This window comes from Aphelocoma coerulescens, chromosome 29 (genome assembly GCF_041296385.1).
Source record: "Aphelocoma coerulescens isolate FSJ_1873_10779 chromosome 29, UR_Acoe_1.0, whole genome shotgun sequence".
Classification (NCBI taxonomy): Eukaryota; Metazoa; Chordata; class Aves; order Passeriformes; family Corvidae; genus Aphelocoma; species Aphelocoma coerulescens.
Window position 1 is genome coordinate 1,950,572 of NC_091042.1, and position 18,269 is coordinate 1,968,840.

At 64.3% G+C, this 18,269-nt stretch overlaps 1 protein-coding gene across 2 annotated transcripts; it reads left to right on the plus strand.

The window, feature by feature from the left end:
- Positions 1 to 13,157: 13,157 nt before the first annotated feature.
- On the plus strand, positions 13,158 to 18,028 carry NDUFA4L2 (NDUFA4 mitochondrial complex associated like 2). 2 transcript variants are annotated; one of them, XM_068997690.1, is made up of 4 exons: positions 13,158 to 13,287; positions 16,164 to 16,252; positions 17,505 to 17,565; positions 17,789 to 18,028. In XM_068997690.1, exons 1-4 carry the CDS (start codon positions 13,231 to 13,233, stop codon positions 17,843 to 17,845), a joined length of 264 nt encoding a protein of 87 aa, XP_068853791.1. In that variant the 5' UTR covers positions 13,158 to 13,230; the 3' UTR covers positions 17,846 to 18,028. The 2 variants fall into 2 exon arrangements, with proteins under 2 accessions (XP_068853791.1, XP_068853792.1); XM_068997691.1 differs by lacking the exon at positions 13,158 to 13,287 and adding an exon at positions 15,215 to 15,384.
- Positions 18,029 to 18,269: the final 241 nt, after the last annotated feature.

Genomic DNA, 18,269 nt, shown 5'->3' on the forward strand with positions numbered 1-18,269 from the left:
GGCGCGGGGCCCGGCGAGGCCCGAATAGGGGCGGCGGGGGACAGGTGACGGTGCCGGGGACAGGACGAGACCTTGGAGCGCGGCGGGGGCGGGCGCCGGGCCAGGAACAGGTGCCCGGGCCCCGGAGCGGGGGCTGCGGCCCGTGACGTCACGGGCCCGTGACGTCAGCGGTAACCACGGCGACGGGCAGGCGGGGTGGGCGGGGCCTGCGGAGTGGGTGTGGCCGGGCTTCCCCGGCTCCGCCGCGAGGGGGCGCTGCCGACACGCCGCGCGGCACCGCTGTATGCAAAGATATGCAAATTAGGCGGGGAGGCTGCGGCGCCCCCTGGCGGGCGGCTGTTGGGGCAGCCCCCACCCCCCACCCCCCCCCCCCCGGTACCGGTACCGAGGGGGGGATTTGGGGGGGGGGGGGGGGGGCAGTGCCCCAGGGGGAGTGTCCGTGTTCCCCCCCGCTCTGTGGGGCCGGGCCGGGGCTGCTGAGGGGGTTCCGGGGGTACAGGGAACCCACACTGGGGGTCTCCCCCCATTCCCAGCATCCCAAGGAGATGCTGCTTCAGGAATGATGGAAATGAGGGGGTGCGAAGTGGGGGCGGGGGGGGAGGGGGCAGTCCCCGGGACTGACCTCCCTCCCCCCCCCCCTCCCCTCCTGTCACACAGCTTTAAATGCCGAACCATTAAAATTTTCCACCTCATTTGCGGCTCCTCACACGGTTAATTTTCCCGGGATTGTCTATTTATTTATTTGCGGAGCCCTGCGGGAGGGGGGGGGAAGGCGGGGGGGGGGGGTATCAGCTGATTTGCTGCATCTGGGCGGTGGGGAGGGAAAGGGGGGGAACCACCCTGGGAAGGGGGGAGGGCTCTGGCTAATTTAACAGCTGAAGAGAACAACTTAATTGGAGTCAGCTGGAAAATTGGGTAAAACCCCTTCTATCAGCCTACCACCCCCCAGCCCCCTTCCCTGCCGGCTTCTGGTGGGATGCCAGGGTGGAGATGCGTTTTGGGATGAATTTTGGGAAGAGAGGGAGAGCTGGCCCCAGCCAAGCAGCTGCCCTTCATTACAGCCAGGAGCTAATTGGATTGATCAGCAGTTAATAGGGAATTAAGAGGTGAAGCGCACCCCCCCACCATCACCCCTCCATGTGCATCCCCCTCCTCGCATCCCAGCTCCCGCTGCTTCCCGGATGGATGCGGGGGGCAGGCGGAGGTGGGGAGTCACTGGCACCCGGTGGATGGGCTGAGGATGAGGGGTGGGATGGGATTTTCCACCCCTCATTTAAGGGCTGCTGAGCACTTTAGGGTTTGGGGTTTTTTTTCCTGTTTTCCCGTGGTTTTGCCATTCCTGGTGCTCCCAGCCTGGCTGTGACCTGGCTGCTTGCAGAGTAGGGGGGGTCCCCCCAACACTCGGCATCTCCCCGCTCCTCCTTAGGCGAAGGGGTTGCCCCCCATCCCACCCCATGGAACACACAGGGATTCAGCTGGAGGAGCCCCCCTGACCTCCAGATTAATCACCTCCATTTCTCTCTGCATCTCGTGAAAGGTCAGGAGTCTGCGAGGCCCAGGAATTAATTGAAATCCCACCGGTCTCGTTCCAGATCCATACATCATCCCAGGGGAGCGGCTCCGGGATGCGAGGGTGGGGGCACCCCCTCCTGCACCCCCTTTCCGGGGCGCGCGGAGGACAGGGAGCAGCAGATGCAGCGCTCGGAGCTTGTTCTCCATCTCCAGGCAGGGAAATAAATGGATTAAAGTAAACGAAAGCGTCTGCGCTCCCCACCTGCCCCCCCAGCCATAAATCAGCATAAATGCAATTTCCATATTCATGGTATTTATCCAATAACTGTCCTGTCCCAGATTAAACGCGCCCCGGGGAGCACCGGGGCTCCTTATCTGTACCGGGGGCTCCCGGGGAGGAGCAGCTCTGCCGGGGGCTGGGGCGGGAGGGGGCTCTGCTCCTCATCCTCCTCCTGAGGGACTGGAGAGGGGTGGGCTCCTCTCCTCATCCTCCTCCCGGGAGGCTGGAGCGGGGAGTGGGGTGGGGGGTTCTGCTCCTCATCCTCCTCCATCGCTCGCGGCCCCGGCGGGTCCTGGGAGAGGAGCTGGGAGTGGGGGCCCCAAGGCTCGGCAGTGCTCCTGTCCCACTCCCTTCCCTCTGCTTTCTCCCCTTTCCTTTCTGTTCCTTTCCCCCTCTCCTCCTGGTGGGGCCGGGGGGGAGCCTCGGGGTCCCCACAAATCCCCCGCTCCCCACTCCACTCCCAGCGTGGGCAGGGACAGGGTCCGATCGCGCTCCAGCCCCCGGGGGGGGACACGCGGACCGTCCCACCCGGCTCCGAGGGCAGGACCAGGGGTGCTGGTGCGGGTTGGGGGGCAGCTGCCCCCCCCCCCCCCGGGGTCCCCACTGTGGCTGGGGACACACGCGCCACGTCTCCCACTGTGACAGGTCCTTGTCAGCCCTAATGACCCGAGTCCGGCAGGGCCCCAGGGCTCGGAGCTCGTTACGGGGGATTTAATGAGGGCAGCAGCAGCCACCGCCGCTGGCTGTTTGCCACTGGCGGTGGCCTCGGGCCCGCGAGGACCAGGGGCGGTCCCCTCCATGGCACGGCACTGAGTTCCTCAGAGTCCCCCGAAAACACCCACAGCCCCCTCAAGCCCTCCCAGGCTTCACAGGTCCCCACAATCCCCCCCGCAGCCCCTTCTCTCTGCCCCCAGCAGATCTGGGGAGCTGGGGCAGTGCCCGCCCCCCGCCCCTGCTCAGGCCGCTCCAGCCTCTGGTGGAGGGAACAGAGGAGTTTGGGGGCTCTTGGGCTGTGGGTTAGGGGTGAGAGGCAGCAGGAAAGGCAGATTTTGGGGGGTATGAGAGCCAGGGGCCAAGGGGGGTGCAGCCAGGGCCGGGGGGCTGGTTCTGGGGTCCCCTACATGGCACAGCACCGAGCCTCTCACAGCCTTGCACAGCTTTCCCCAGCTCCTCACAGCCCCTCAGAACCCCCTCTTAGATTTGGGGGCTGCAGCCAGGGCTGGGGGGTGCTGGTGTCGGGGTCTGTCCCAGCTGCAGAGGTGGCGGGGGGGGGCCAGCCTGGCTGTCCCCCAAATCCTGGGGACCGGTCCCAGCTGTGTGGCGGTGCCAGGGCTGGGGGGGCTCAGCCGCGGGGACACTCCAGGTGCGCCAGCCCTTTTTTTGGGGGGGACAGTTCTGAGCCTAGGGGTGTCCCGTCTGCAGCGCCTCTGCTCTGAGGCAGCCGCGTCCTTCTCGGCTCCACAGCAACCTGCGCAAGCAGGAGCCGGCGGGCAGCGGTTAAATATTTGGTAAAGAAGGAGGCGAAAGCAGAATCGGAAAGAACTGGGGGGGAGGGGGGAGGGTTGGAAATGCGCTGTGACCCCACCCTGCTGCAGAGCGGGGCACACCCCAGGCACCCGGGGGTGGTCGCATCCTGCTGGGACCCCGCGCAGGGCAGCGCAGGCCCCACCCCTGCAGTTACAGGGCAGGTGTTGGAGGGAGGCCCCCGAGGACCCCCTGTCCCTGCTGAGCTCTCAGCTGAGCAAACCAGCCCCGCACCCCCGACGGGCCGGGGTCTTTGGGTGATGAGAAGATCCCCTCCTTGTCCCCCTGGCACCCCTGTTTGCCTGCCGTGGTCCGGTGACCCCCCCTCAGGCACTAATCGAGGCCGGGATGAGCTTTAGGGCAGCTCTGGCTCCTGGGGACCAGGGGAGACACTTGGGAGGGTCCTGGGGATGGACAGAGCATCTGGATCAATCCCTGCCCTCCTGCTGTCCCCCCACTGACTACTGGGGACCAGGGGGGAGACCTGGAGGGTCCTTGGGGAGGGACAGAGCACCTGGATCAATTCCAACCTTCCTGCTGCCCCTGCTCCCGGCTCCTGACCCCCCCTCCCCGGCTGTGGGATCCATCCTCCCAAATCCTTGCCGGAGGATGAACCCCCCAAAGCCTGGCTGGGGCGTGCGGCCGCCTCAGCCTCTGTCCCCACAGCCCCTGTGAGGTGAACTAAATCCATCCTAATTAGCGCTGATTTGCATGGGGAAATGAAAATTAATCTAGCTTGGCTTTATTGGAATTAGTGATTCCAGTTGGGCACATCAGGCAGTGGCAGACGTCTGGAGGGGCTGAGGGGCTGCCCCCCTCCTCTCCCCCTCCAGCCTGGTTTGGGGTCTCTCGATGGTGACACGAGGGTGCTGGGGAGCATCCACGGGATGGGCTCAGGTGCCTGGGCTGGGCTCAGGCGCCCTCCCAGTGCGCCCCACTCCCTCTCCCAGTACCCCCAGTTGTGGGATACAGCAAAGAGCCCTGTTTCCCCCAGTTGTCACATCCCACAGGTGGTTCTGGGCAGGGTGGGAGGAGAGCGAAGAGCGGGGATGACACTAGCGCTGGCACCGCTGGGGTGGGAGACGCTGCAGGGACGCGGGGTGTCACATTGGGCGTGGGGGTGTCATGTGCGTCCCTGTATTTCCACACCTGAATGTCCCTGTTCCTGGGCATCTCCACAAGCGCGTTGGCAAGTGTGTGCCCACGCGGGTGCCCAGTGCGCGCCACGCAGGAGCACGGGGTGGGGGGCGACAGCGGGGGGAGCTCCGGCCGCGCCCCCTTCGGAGCCCTCTGGCCCCGGCTGCCTCCCAGCGCCGGCGCTCCGGGCCCGGGGGCGGCAGCGGTGCTCATTGTTATGGGGTCCGTGATGAGGCGGCGTGCGCAATTCTCATCCCGCTCATCAAAAATTAACGAGGAGAAAACAGCTGGGCAGGAGCTTGGTCCGCCGCGGGGTGGGGGTATCACGGTGTGACAGGCTGGGGGGCCGTGGGATGGGGGTCGGTGCCTGGCACTTCATAGATCACTTCGCCTTGGGGTGTCCCTCCAGCCCCAAACTGGCCACATCCCTCTGGGATGGGGTCTCCACACCGCAGGAGGACCCAGTCCATGGGCAGGTTGTCCCCATGCCCCATCACCATCTCAGGGTCACGTCTGGCTGCGTCCCCCTGCCCCATCACCACCTCGAGGACGCGTCTGCCTGCGTGATCCCCCCCAGCCGCCCCTCGGGATTTCATCCCGGCTGACAGGAGCGAGACCTCCCAGCTCCTGCGGCTGCATTTGCAAGTCAACCAGGAGCTGAAGGGCCGGTGGCGGCGCTGGCAGGGGCCACCTGTCCTGTCTACCTGAGGAAAGGGACGGGGATGCCCAGGGGAGGGGTGGGAGGATGGGGCGAGCCCCGGCGCGGGGGGATGGGGCTGTTTCCCCCCCCCCCCGTGTTTTCCCTGGCTGCGGGGGAGGGGTTTGCCTGTCTGGGGGGCTGTTTCCCCCTCCGCGCAGGCTGTAAACACTCAATTAAGCGGGAGCCGCGGTCCTGCCTTCCCTGTCGCTGCGGGTAATTATGTCGGTTTTTCGGTGTCAGGCGCGGCGGGGAAGCACGATTCCAGCTAATTGGAGCAGCAATCCCAGCCCAGACCCTTCCGCAGCTGCTGGTGCTGCCGCGTGACAGTGGCCCGGGGCCCCCCCCGGATCGGTGCCCGCAGGATGCCTGGAGCCACCTGGCCCCCGGATCCAGAGCTCTTCCTGGATTCCACCTGTTCCCTGAATTCCATCTTCCCACTGGATCCCACCTGTACCCCGGATCCAACCCTCTCCCTGGATTCCACCTGTACCCCGGATCCCAACCCATCCCCTGGATCCCACCGGCCCCTGGATCCCACCCTCCCCCTTGATCCCACCCTGCCCACCCTTCGGTGCTGCGGGACTGGCTGAAGTACCTGCTGGGTGCTGTCCTATGCTCTGCTCCATGGTGGGCTTGGGTCCCCCTCTCCCAGTTTTTCAGGGATCATTTTGGGCTCCCCAGTCCCCCCAGATCCCTCCGGGGGCTGGGCACACCTGGCAGCTGAGGTGTGCAGGGCTGGGGAGCCTTTGAGGATCCAGGGAAGGATCTGCAGGGAGAAGGGAGCTGCCTATCAGGGTGAGCCCTGCCAGAACTGGGGTCTGCTGGGGGAACCCGGGATTTGGGTGTGGGGGAGGACTCGCTGCCTCCCATCCCAGGGGAGCCGCACCGGGAGCTCAGCATCTGCCATTGATTTCTTATTATGGAGTTCAGGAAGAAAAATGAGGCGCTGGGGCTGCGGAGCCGCCACTGTGATTTGTTGCCTTCTCAGCGTGTCCTGGCGGGGATGGGAATTGATTTTGGAGGCTCTGGAATCAGTCAGCGGGGCTGGGGTGGGGGGAAATACGGGGGGTGGAGAGGGGACAGCTGCTGGGGGTTCGGCACAGCCCCCAGAATGTGGGAGATGGGACCCCCCGGACCTGCTCGTGGTGGTCCCCACGCTGTGCCGGGGGTGACAGCTTCCATGGGGGGGACACAGGTCCCTTTGTTGTTGGGTCCCTGCCCTGGTACTGGGGGTCCCGGGGCCGCGCTGAGTAGGTCCAGAGAGGCTCACGGAGGGGGGGCTGTGGCTGCAGGAAGGTCCTTGACCCTGCACCAGCTGCAGGAGCAGGAGGAGAAGAATAAAGAGAAGGACCGAAGGAGAAGGAGCAGAAGGAGAAAGACGAGAAGGAGAAGAAGGAGAAGGAGAAACAGCAGGGCACGGCGGAAGGCACGGCCCCACCCGCGTCCCACGCTGCCGAGTGCCCCCGGCGGCCCCTTCCCGGTCCCTGTCCGGTGCCGGTGCCCCCGGGCCGACCCCCGCCGCCGCCACCAGAGGGCACCACAGGCCTCCCGCAGGCCCCGGGGCGGCCCCGCGCGGCACCGGGCGGGACCGGGCCGAGACCCCGCGGTGTCCCCGCCGTGCGTGTGTCCCCACCGTGTGTGCGTGTCCCTGCCCTGTGCGTGTGTCCTTGCCCTGTGTGTGTGTCCCCGCCGTGTGTGTGTGTCCCCACCGTGTGTGTGTGTCCCTGCCCTGTGCGTGTGTCCCTGCCCTGTGTGTGTGTCCCCACCGTGTGTGTGTGTCTCTGCCGTGTGTGTGTGTCCCTGCCCTGCGTGTGTGTCCCTGCCCTGTGTGTGTGTGTCCCTGCCCTGTGTGTGTGTCCCCGCCGTGTGTGCGTGTCCCCACCGTGTGTGTGTCCCTGCCCTGTGCGTGTGTCCCTGCCCTGTGTGTGTGTCCCCACCGTGTGTGTGTGTCTCTGCCGTGTGTGTGTGTCCTTGCCCTGTGTGTGTGTCCCCGCCGTGTGTGTGTGTGTCCCTGCCCTGTGCGTGTGTCCCTGCCCTGCGTGTGTGTCCCTGCCGTGTGCGTGTGTCCCTGCCCTGTGTGTGTGTCCCCGCCGTGTGTGCGTGTCCCCGCCGTGTGTGTGTCCCCACCGTGTGTGCGTGTCCCTGCCCTGTGCGTGTGTCCCTGCCCTGCGTGTGTGTCCCTGCCCTGTGTGTGTGTCCCCGCCGTGTGTGTGTCCCCGCCGTGTGTGCGTGTCCCTGCCCTGTGCGTGTGTCCCCGCCGTGCGTGTGTCCCCACCGTGTGTGTGTCCCCGCCGTGTGTGCGTGTCCCTGCCCTGTGCGTGTGTCCCCGCCGTGCGTGTGTCCCCACCGTGTGTGTGTCCCCACCGTGTGTGTGTGTCCCTGCCCTGTGCGTGTGTCCCTGCCCTGCGTGTGTCCCCGCCGTGTGTGTGTCCCCGCCGTGTGTGTGTGTCCCTGCCCTGCATGTGCGTGTCCCTGCCCTGTGCGTGTGTCCCTGCCCTGCGTGTGCGTCCCTGCCCTGTGTGTGTGTCCCCACCGTGCGTGTGTGTCCCTGCCCTGTGCGTGTGTCCCTGCCCTGTGCGTGTGTCCCTGCCGTGTGTGTGTGTCCCCACCGTGTGTGCGTGTCCCTGCCCTGCGTGTGTGTCCCCGCCGTGCGTGTGTGTCCCTGCCCTGTGTGTGTCCCCGCCGTGCGTGTGTCCCCGCCGTGCGTGTGTCCCCGCCGTGCGTGTGTGTCCCTGCCGCGTGTGCGTGTCCCCACCGTGTGTGTGTGTCCCTGCCATGCGTGTGTGTCCCTGCCCTGCATGTGCGTGTCCCTGCCCTGCGTGTGTGTCCCTGCCGTGTGTGCGTCCCTGCCGTGCGTGTGTCCCTGCCGTGTGCGTGTCCCTGCCCTGCGTGTGTGTCCCCGCCGTGTGTGTGTGTCCCCACCGTGTGTGCGTGTCTGCCGTGTGTGTGTGTCCCTGCCGTGCGTGTGCCTGATGCAGGTGTGCGTGTCTCTGCCTGTGCACGCGTGTCTCAACGTGTGCACGTGTCTCATCTCTGTGCAGGTGTGTCTGATGAGTTCACGCGTGTCCCAGCCGTGTGTGTTTGTGTGCGCGTCCCAGCCGTGCGCACATCTGATGTGTGTGAGCCTGGGCGTGCATGTCCCAGCCGCGCGCGTCCCTGTCATGTGTATCCATGTCTCAGCTCTGTGTGTGTGTCCATGTCCCTGCTGTGTGTCCGTGTCTGTGTCCCAGCCACGTGTCCGTGTCCCAGACATGTCCCAGCCGTGTCCCAGCCGTGTGCTCCTCTCCGGCCCCACCGGTGTCTTTGTCACGATGAAGGACGAGGCCATTCTGTTTATTAAATTGTAGCGCGGCGCGGCGCAGCCCTCGGAGCCGCTGACCCCGGTTATTTATAACGCGGGCGGGGAAATCGTAGCTCCGGGCTGGGGCTTTTCTGTGGAGAATTATGGAAAAAGGAATCGATAGTGCGGGCTGGGGCCGAGGTGGTGGGGAACTGTGGGGTCAGTTCCAGGAATCGCTTCACTGCCATGGCTGAGCTGAACCCCCCAGCTCCCCAGGACTGCCCCCAGCTCCCCAGGATCCTCCCTGGCTCCCCAAGACCCCCTCGGCATCTGGGGGGAGGATTTTGCAGCAGCACTGGGGGGTGTCATGGTGTGGGGGAGTCAGGGTCTGGGGGTGCCAAGGGTCTGGGGAAGTCAGGGTTTGGGGGAACAATGGTCTGAGCGTGTCAGGATCTGGGGGTATCAAGGTCTGGGGGTGTCAGGATCTGGGGGAGTCAGGGTCTGGGGGAATAATGGTCTGGGGGAGTCAAGGTGTGGGGGGAATAACGATCTGAGGGCTATTATCAGGCTTTGTGGGTATCAAGGTCTGGAGGAGGCAGGATCTGGGGGTGTCACAGTCTGGGGGAGTGTCAGGATCTGGGGGTGATCCCCGCACCCCGCCGCGGCTGTGGGTCGGAGCTGGGCTCTCCCGGTGCTCGTCCTGCCGCTCCCGTGATTAATGTGGGGAATTAGGCCGGTAATGGCTCTTAAATGACGGTGCCAGTTGCAGGCGCCGCGCCCCGATGGGTGATGGATGGTGCCGGGCCCTGGGTGGGCGCGATCGGAGCCGCGTCACGATCAGGGCAGGAGCGAGGAGGGGGCTGTGATGTCATGGAGATCAGTGACGTCACGGGGCAGGTGTGACTCTGCAGTGTGACATCACACTGACATCACACTCCGACTCCGCGCCACCGACCCCAGGCGCGCGGGGCTGGCAGGGCCGGGGCTGCTCCCCCATTATCTGGCTGTGCAAAACATCACGACATGTCGCGAGAGTGCTGCTGGGTGATGCCCATTCGTGCCCCTCGGGGTCCCAGGCAGCAGCACGGGATCGCCGGGATCCAGCCCCTTCTCCCTGCTCCAGGGCTGATCCCGGAGCGCACGGAATGGAATCCATCCCGTTAATTCTCCATTTAATTATCGGCTGTTTGTTTATTGTTTGTTTGCTTTACTTGGGATGAATTTTTGATGCTGGTTTCCATCACGCCACGCCAGAATCCGGTGGGATTTACGGCTCTGGAGGGAGTGGAGGTGGATCAAGGGGAAGGGTCCCCAAGGGGTGACCCTGTGTCACTTGGGGGACACAACCAGTGGGTGCCAGCTGGGAGGGCCAGGGGGGCTGGGGGGACTGGGGACTTGTCCCAGGGGATGTGGGGATTGGGAGGGGTCGGGGGGGCGTTTGTGGCCTTGTCCCATGGGAGGTGTGGAGCCGGGATGGGGACGGGGGGGCCATGGCTTGTTCTGTGTGGGTCGGGAGGGATCTGGAAGGGCAGGAACTTGACCCAAGGGCTGTGTGGATCGGGAGGGGTCTGGGGGAGTTGATCCATGGGATGTGCGGGTCGGGAGGGTCTGGGGGAGCTGGAACTTCACCCAAGGGCTGTGTGGATCGGGAAAGGTCTGGAGCGGTTGGGAACTCGTCCCATGGGATGTGTGGAGCTGGGATGGGAACGGGTGGGGGCTGTGGATTTATCCCATGGAATGTGCAGATCAGGAGGGGTCTGGGAGGGTTCTGTGAACGTGATCCATGGATTGTGCCTGGGAGGGGTTTTGGGGGGGCTGGGGGCTTGATCCATGTGACCTGTGGATCGAGAGGGGTCTGGGGGGGCTGTGGACTCAATCCATGGGATCTGTGGATCGGGAGGGGTCTGGGGGGGCTGTGGATTCAATCCATGGGATCTGTGGATTGGGAGGGGTCGGGGGGGGCTGTGGATTCAATCCATGGGATCTGTGGATCGGGAGGGGTCTGGGGGGGCTGTGGACTCAATCCATGGGATCTGTGGATCAGGAGGGGTCGGGGGGGCTGTGGATTCAATCCATGGGATCTGTGGATTGGGAGGGGTCTGGGGGACTGTGGATTCAATCCATGGGATCTGTGGATCGGGAGGGGTCTGGGGGGGCTGTGGACTCAATCCATGGGATCTGTGGATCAGGAGGGGTCTGGGGGGGCTGTGGATTCAATCCATGGGATCTGTGGATTGGGAGGGGTCTGGGGGACTGTGGATTCAATCCATGGGATCTGTGGATCGGGAGGGGTCTGGGGGGGCCCTGTGGGGCAGGGGGGTGCTCAGTGCCGAGGCTGGGAGCCAGAGGAAGCGCGTGCTCAGGTGCAGGCACGTTCATGCCGAGCCGCAGCATCTCCCATTAATGAAGCACTTCATCACGGCGCCGTGCCAGGGGGGGCACCCAATTCCGGGTGATAAATTCCCGGCGACGGCCCTCGCTCGCTCGCAGCAGCCGTGATTCTCCTTCATCTTGAATAATATTTTTGGAGCGGTTGTAAAATAACCCAGCGCAGCAGCTGCCAGCGGAGCCGCGGGCTCCAAATCCCCCTCCTCCGGCCCCCCCAGGGCCCCCCCGACGCCCCCAGCCTCAGCACTGGCGATGTCACCTCTGTGTGTGTGTCTCACGTGTGTGACCACGCGGATGCCGAGCAGGTGTGGCCGTGGCCGTGCACGTGTGCGTGTGCAGGGACACGCAGCTGCACCGCAGGGCCTGGGGGTGCCCCCCCCCAGACCCTCGGGGTGCCCCCCAGGTGATTCCCCCACACCCTTGGGTACCCCCAGGCTCCTTGGTTGTTCCTTTGGATCTCTGAGTTTTGTGGTCATGGTCCCCCTTGTCCCCCCCAGATCTCTGAGTCCTCTGCTGGGTCTCTGAATTTTGGGGTGAGGGTCATCTCCAGATCCTTGGGTGCCTCTGTGGATCCCTGAATTTTGCAGTGAATGTCTACCCAGAATCTTAGACCCTCCCCTGAACTCCTGGATTTTGGGGTGAGGCTCCCACCCAGACCTCTGGCCCCATCTGGACACCTGAGTCAGACCACTGAATTTCAGGGTGAGGCTTCGGTGAGTATTCCCTCTAGACCTCTGAGTCCCCCGTGGACCCCTGAATTTTGGGGTGGGGATTCTTTCCTGGACCCCTGGATGAGTTCCCATGGATTTACTGGGTAGACCAGAGCCCCCTGGTGTGGGTGGGCATGGAGCTGCCCAGATGTGCACATCTGTGTAGCCCACATGTGTTCCCACATGTTCACGTGTCCCGGGCTAGGCCGCTGTGATTCCTTTCCTTCTGGGCAGAATTTGCATGTTTTTCCCCCAAAATGCTGACCCCCAACTCCATGTGTGCCAGGCTGGGGGAGAAGCTCCAGTGGCACCTCTGTGCTGGTGGTTATGGTGTCACCCTCGGGGGGGGCCCGCCTTGGAACCCCCCCCAGCTCCCCGTCACGGCTGCTCCCGAGGGTTCCTGGCACCCCCACGGAACAGGGAAGCACCGCGAGGAATTAAGCTCTTAATTACAGTCATTAATGAGCGTGGAGGAGGCTGGGCTCCGTGGGCAGGGAATCCCGTCACGTGCCAGGGGAGCTCCTGCAGGGAATGGGGGGCTGGGGGTGCAGGGTGTCCCAAAGCAGAGCTGGGACTGACAGGACCGGGGTCCCCCGGACCCTCTGGACCCGGTGCTCCGGTGCTGGGTCCCACCACGTACACAGGTGTCTCTATGCACACACCCCATGGACCCCTCATGCCCCCCACCCCGTACCCCACTTCCCCGTGCCCCCCTGGCCGCCCTGGGCAGAGGAAGGTGACGAAGGACACGCGGGCCATGCCCAGGGCAGGATGCTCCGTCTCGGGGAGTGGCACTTAATCAATCGCATCTCCGATCTCTAATTATGTCACCCGGGGCCTCGGATGTGCCTCAGCCTTCTCTTGTATCCATGGACTCCCGAAAAATTCCTCCCCTTTGTCCTTTAGGCTTGGCTGGAATCGGACAGGGTGGGTGGCACCGTGGTGGGGGGGACTCCACAACTGGGTGGGAAAGGGGAGCATCCCGGGGGGACCCCAAGGACCTCCAAAGTAGGGGCTCACGGGCACGGCTGTGCTGGCACTCGCTGCTGCCATAGCATGACCAGCCCCCCCCTCACCGAGGGTGGGAGTCCCCATCCCTGCTGGGTCCATCCTGCCGCCTCTGGCCGCCCGCTCCATCCCTCTCCCGGTCCTTTGTTGGGTACTAATAGCCGCTTTCCATATGCACGGCAGCATCTGTTCCTGCCAGGGAGATTTGCATCGCTAAATGTAAATTGGGTGTTCTATCATTTATCATAAACGGGAGGGCGGGGGGTGGGGGGGGGCGGGGGGCGCGGAGGGGGGCGGCGAACCCCGGCCAAGTTGTCATCGGGAATCACACGGCTCATCCTTCGCCCCGGCACCGAAGTGCGGAGCCACCTGTGATGGGGCTGGCCCCGCGTGGGGAGGGACACCGAGGCCGTGCGGGGACATCGGGGTTCGCACCCAGCGCTCATCGGTCCCCCAGACATCGCGGTCACCCCGGGGGAGGCTGGAAGGAGCGGAGGGCGCCCGGGCTCAGGATCTGATCCCCAGCCTCCTTCTCTCCCTCCCCCCTGGCCGTGTCCCCGGGCCGGGATGTCCCGACCCGCCCCGTCCCTCCCAGCCCGGCTGCAGACGCCTCCCTCGCCTCCTGCCCACCCTCCATCCTCGGTCGGACCTCGGAACCCGCCGTCATCGCCGGACGGATCCCGCCCTGGCCATGAAGGGTCCCCTGCGTGGAGGAATGTTCTCCCGGCATGTCAAACGGCACCCCGGCGTGAGTCACCCAGCCCCCGCTCCCTCCAGGGACCCCCCATCCCTCCCCTGCCCTCTCCCCCTCCTCGCAGGGACCCCGCGCAGCCCCCGTTCCTCGGGCTTGTCCTTGCCCATCTCTCGCCACATGTCTGGAGCCCCTGGGCTTCCTCACGTCCTTCTCCATCCCTCCATCTCACCATCCCACCCCCCATTCCTCCTGTTCTCTGTGTCCTTCCTCAGCCTCCTCTTCCTCCCACTCCCCAAAACCCTCCTCAGCCCTCCAGTCCCACGTTATTCCAGCTTCCCCTTCCCACTGTCCTCCCGCACTCACAGCACCCTCTGGGTAAGCCGGGAGTCCTGGGGATCCCCATCTCTCCTTCACCAAGGAAAGGTGAGACCACCCAGTGCTTCCCACCCCATTCCCTCCATCCAGCACTGGCGAGGGGCTGGGGCTCCTTCACTGAGCCGGGCTGGGGTACCTCAGCTCTTACCCACACCCCAACAGGCGGCTGGTGGGCGAGGGGAACTTCCCCGTGTCCCTCGCCACCCACTACACCCTGTCTGGGGACATCTTTGTCAGGGGGGATGGAAATGAAGCCCCCTCCCCACTCACCCCAGCAGCCCCAGATCTGTCCCTCAAAATGTCAAGCTGAGGGTTTTGGGTAAAAGATGCCTCAACCCCGGGGCTGGGCACTGCCAGGGGAGTGCCAGCACCGTGGGCACAGGCAGGTGGGACTTCCAGGGTGCTTCCCACGTCCTTGGATGGGCAGCACAGGCCGAGGCTCCTGTGTGATCCTCAGTTCAGAATGAGGAGATTTGGGATGTTTCTGTTCCTGCCATAGCTGTGAGTGAGCGAGTGACTTGGGGGGGCACAAAGAGGACCCCAAACTGGAGGTGTAAAGGCATGGGGGGGTCCTGGGTGCTTGCACACGGCAGGACTGTTGTTGGCAGGGGCTGTTGGGGCAATTTTTGTGGTGTCACCCACTCCATGCGGCGTCATCCATCCATCCCACACGCTCAGCCTGCTGGGCAGGTGTAGCCGCGCTTTCACCCGGCGATGGATCCTCTGCCGCAGCGTGCCCGGCTGCCTGGCAGTGATGGATGTCCCAGCTACGCTGCACAGCACCGTGGCCGTGAGGCACAGCAGCACTGGCAGGCCCAGAACCCGCTGGCACGGCTCGGTGGGCACCGAGCGGCCACCAGGCAGAGCCTGGCACCGCGCCCCACCGCCCACCCGCCTCGTGCCTGGGGGAAATCGGGCTCCACCGCTGGCACCTGCGGCTTGGCAGCCTCCTCCTGCCCCTAATTCTTCCCAGCCATTAATTACCCAGACGGTGTCGGCAGCAGATGGTGAGACGGCCCCGCTGCCCCGAATCTTCTCCAGCAGCCACAGCAATTCCCGGCGCTGCGGCAGGTTCTTGATTTGCCAGCGCTTGGGCAGCGGCTGCTGCCAGCTCCTGCTGGCACTCGGTGCCAAGGACCATCATCCACTGATGGCCCTGACCTCCTGGATGGGCGCTGGCATCTGCCGGGCGCTCCATCGTTTCAGCCTGGCTTGGGCACGGCACTGCCGAGCAGGAGCTGAGCCGTACTGGGGACACTGGGAGAGGATGGGGGGGTCCAGTGGGGAGCAAAGGTTGGGCAGGGGGACACAGCTGTGTTTCCCCCCTTCCCCATGCAGGTCATGGAGCTGCTTGGCAGCGAACAGAGGGCTCGGACTGACCCTTTCCATCATATTTTCCAGCCGTGTCCCCCCCTCCCAGTGTCATCCCAGTGGGGAAACTGAGTCACGGAGTGGTGGGCGTTGAGCTCGGGGGTACTTTCTCAGAGCTGCGGCTGCCGAGCAGAGCTGCGAATCGAGGCAGGTGCTGGCGATGCGGCCCCGTTAATGGGCAGGACGAGGCTCCCTCCCAGGGGCACGGGCTGGCGCCGCGCTCATTACGCTGCCCGCGTCCTCCCCGGCGCGGGGGCCGCGGCAATTTGGGGGAGGTCAAAGCCGCCTCGGCTCGGCTCCGATTGAGGCCGCGTCGCTCCGGGCACTGGGGGATTGGCAGCGCGAGCGGAGATGAGGAGATGGAGCCAAGGTGCGCTGGGAGCCGCCGTGGGCACGGAGCGGGGGGTGAGCTGGCAGGATGAATGTGGTGGGGTTGGGGGTCACTGAGTGCCCCCCAGACCCGCGCTGGACCCCCGGCTGCTCAGCCTCCGCGTGGCCCAGTCCAGCCCAGTAAGATGAACTGGACCTCCTTGTCTCGTGCTCCGTCAGGAGATGGTGCAGAGGGGGTGCAGAGCCTGGGGGGCTGTGGGGGGACAGAGACCCTGTCTAGGGTCACGGCATCGCTCGGGGACAAACCTTGCCCAGGGCCGAGTACCTCAGGGAGGAACCGCGAGCTGAGGCTCAGCCCTGAGCAGCGGCACTGGGAACACTGGGAATGCTGGAAATGGGGTGCTCGGCACCCAATCCTTCAGGGAAAAACCATAAGCCGAGGTTCGCTCTGACCAGGGGCACTGGGAACGCCAGGAACCAAATCCTTCAGGGAGGAACCATTAAACTGAGGCTTAGCCCTGAGTGGAGGCACTGGGAACACTGGGAATGCCGGGAATGGGGTCCCCAGGTCCTCAGCAACGCCAGTGCTGGGCAGCCACAGGCGGAGGGGAAGTGATTTCTCATTCCAAATCCAATTCCTCTCCAACGCGAGCCGATTTTTCTCTCCCTCTTTTAATTCAGTCACTCAAGCTGACAGCTACACTGTGTACTGCAGCCCGGCTACAGGATTGCTCTGCCATATTCCCCCTGTAAATCTCCCGGCGTGTCAGCTCTCCCTTTCACTCTCCAGTCCGCCTGATAAATATTCATTTTATTGGGGTATTTTTCATTTCTCTCTCTCTCTCTCTCTGCAGCTCGTTCCCCTCATTGGCTTCATCAGTGTGGGCCTGGGCAGCGCGGTCCTGTACCTGCTGCGGCTGGCGCTGTACAGCCCAGATGTCAGGTATGGGTTGAGGTGCCCTGGGCACCCCCGGGGCACCCCTCGGGCTCTCACCCCACACCCGCAGAGCATGGGGGGGGCTCAAGCCAGGTGTGGTAGCAGCTGCTGGGGTGCCCAGACACAGCTTCGTGGCGAATGATGGGGGGAAAATGTGGGTCCAGAGGTGCCCAGAGGGAAGTTGGGGGGTTGTGTCCCCTCTCCTTGCCTTGGGGGGATGCGGGGAGGGCCCCTCCAGCTCCAGGCGCTGGGAAGGAGGTGAGTGGGTGAGAAGGACGTGGGTGAGAGCTGAATGTGGCTGATGGGCAAGGGTGTGGGGAGGGTGGGGTGGAGGGGAATGGGAAATGGGATGGATGGCTGGAAAAGGGAGAGGGGGAGGGAGGGACAGACAAAACCAGCAGGGAGGGATGAGCAGAGGGAGAGGTGTGAGGATGGATGGAGAGATGGGATGGGTGTGGGAAGGGTGGGATTGAGCGGGGAATGGTCAGAGGGATGCTTGGAGAAAGGACAGGGAGAGAGAGGGAGGGAGGGAGGGATGGACAAAACCAGTGGGGAAGAATGAGCAAAGAGCGAGGTGTGAGGATGGATGGATGGATGGATGGATGGATGGATGGATGGATGGATGGATGGATGGATGGATGGATGGATGGATGGATGGAAAGAGAGCTGTGGAATCCCAAAGGATGGATGGGCAGGACAGCTCCACGTGCTGGGGTGACAAGGCTGGTTTTCCCAGGTCCCCACTGCCCCCCACCTTGTTTGTAATTGTTTGCTCCCTGTAAAACCACTCATGGATTTCATCTGGCACCAGCTGAGCTCAGCTCCACAATTAGCAGATCCAGACACCTTGGCAGGGGGGGTGTTTAGGGGGGGAATAACAGCCCCCCCATGCCCCAAACACATTAATGCCATTAAACAGCTCCAGGGGGGCTGTGTTTGCTGCACGGCCCCCCCTCCATCCCCCGGTACAGACACAAACATCTTCCCAGATGGAAAATTCTGCTCTTGGCCAGCACCAGCGGATGGGGGGGGGGACAGGAGAAGGGGGGGCAACATGAGCTGCTCTCTCCAGGGACCCCATCCCACGGCTCCGCTGGCCTCCCACAGCCCCTCCTGGGACAGGAAGGGACGTGTCCAGTTTGGGAAGGTGTCAGGGAGAACTGGGGATGGTGGTGTTGGTGCTGGGGGGCTACAATGGGGTGGGGAGGGTCTCTCCCCCACTCCTTACAGGCGCTGATGTCCCTGTCACCCCTCGCAGCTGGGACCGGAAGAATAATCCTGAACCCTGGAATAAGCTGAGCCCCACAGACCAGTATAAAGTGAGCACTGGGTGAACTGGGGGGGCTGGCAGTGTGGCGGCGGGGAGGTAGCCACATTTAGGGCAAAACACTGCGTTTTTCTCTGGGAGGGTAAAAGGGGGATCAGCCCTGGAGCAGAGCCCCCCAACTCCTTGTGCTCCAATTTGGGGAGGGGGCTCTCCGTGTCGTCCCCCCCCCCTACGGTCAAGGCCAGGCTGCAGCGACACCTCCCTCCCTTCTCCAGTTTCTGGCAGTTTCCACTGACTACAAGAACCTCAAGAAGGACCGTCCCAGCTTCTGAGCCACCTCTGGGACGTGCTGGGCTGGAGGGGGAGCCCACCCCTCCCCCAAAAACTCCCTCACGGCCCCCCCAGCTCCGCCACAGCCACCACACACAGCTCCCACTGCTTCTCCAGCACCCCCAAACTGCGTAGACATGTCAGCCCCCCAATAAACCACGTCCCCGTGGGTGCCCCTGCGCCCCTCACCCTCACCTCGTGGCTGTAATTAACTCGTAGGACAGTAATAAATTAGTGGGGGGGGGGCATGGGCGGCAAATGGGATTCTTTATGGTTTCCCAGAGCCAGGAACGCTGGAGATGTTATCACCCCCCCGGGAAGGCTGGGACTGGGGGGGGTGTGGGGGGGGGGGGTCGCATCCTGCTGGAAGCAGGACAAGCCCTCGGATGCTGTTTCCGCTCTCCCACGCTCCAGGATCGCCCCCAC

Excerpts from the sequence above, each read along its gene's own strand:
- NDUFA4L2 (XM_068997690.1), top strand. The coding sequence starts at position 13,231 with ATGAAGGGTCCCCTGCGTGGAGGAATGTTCTCCCGGCATGTCAAACGG. Across the intron at positions 13,288-16,163 it reads ATGTCAAACGGCACCCCGGC|CTCGTTCCCCTCATTGGCTT; the intron begins GTGAGTCACCCA and ends CTCTCTCTGCAG. Across the intron at positions 17,566-17,788 it reads GCCCCACAGACCAGTATAAA|TTTCTGGCAGTTTCCACTGA; the intron begins GTGAGCACTGGG and ends TCCCTTCTCCAG.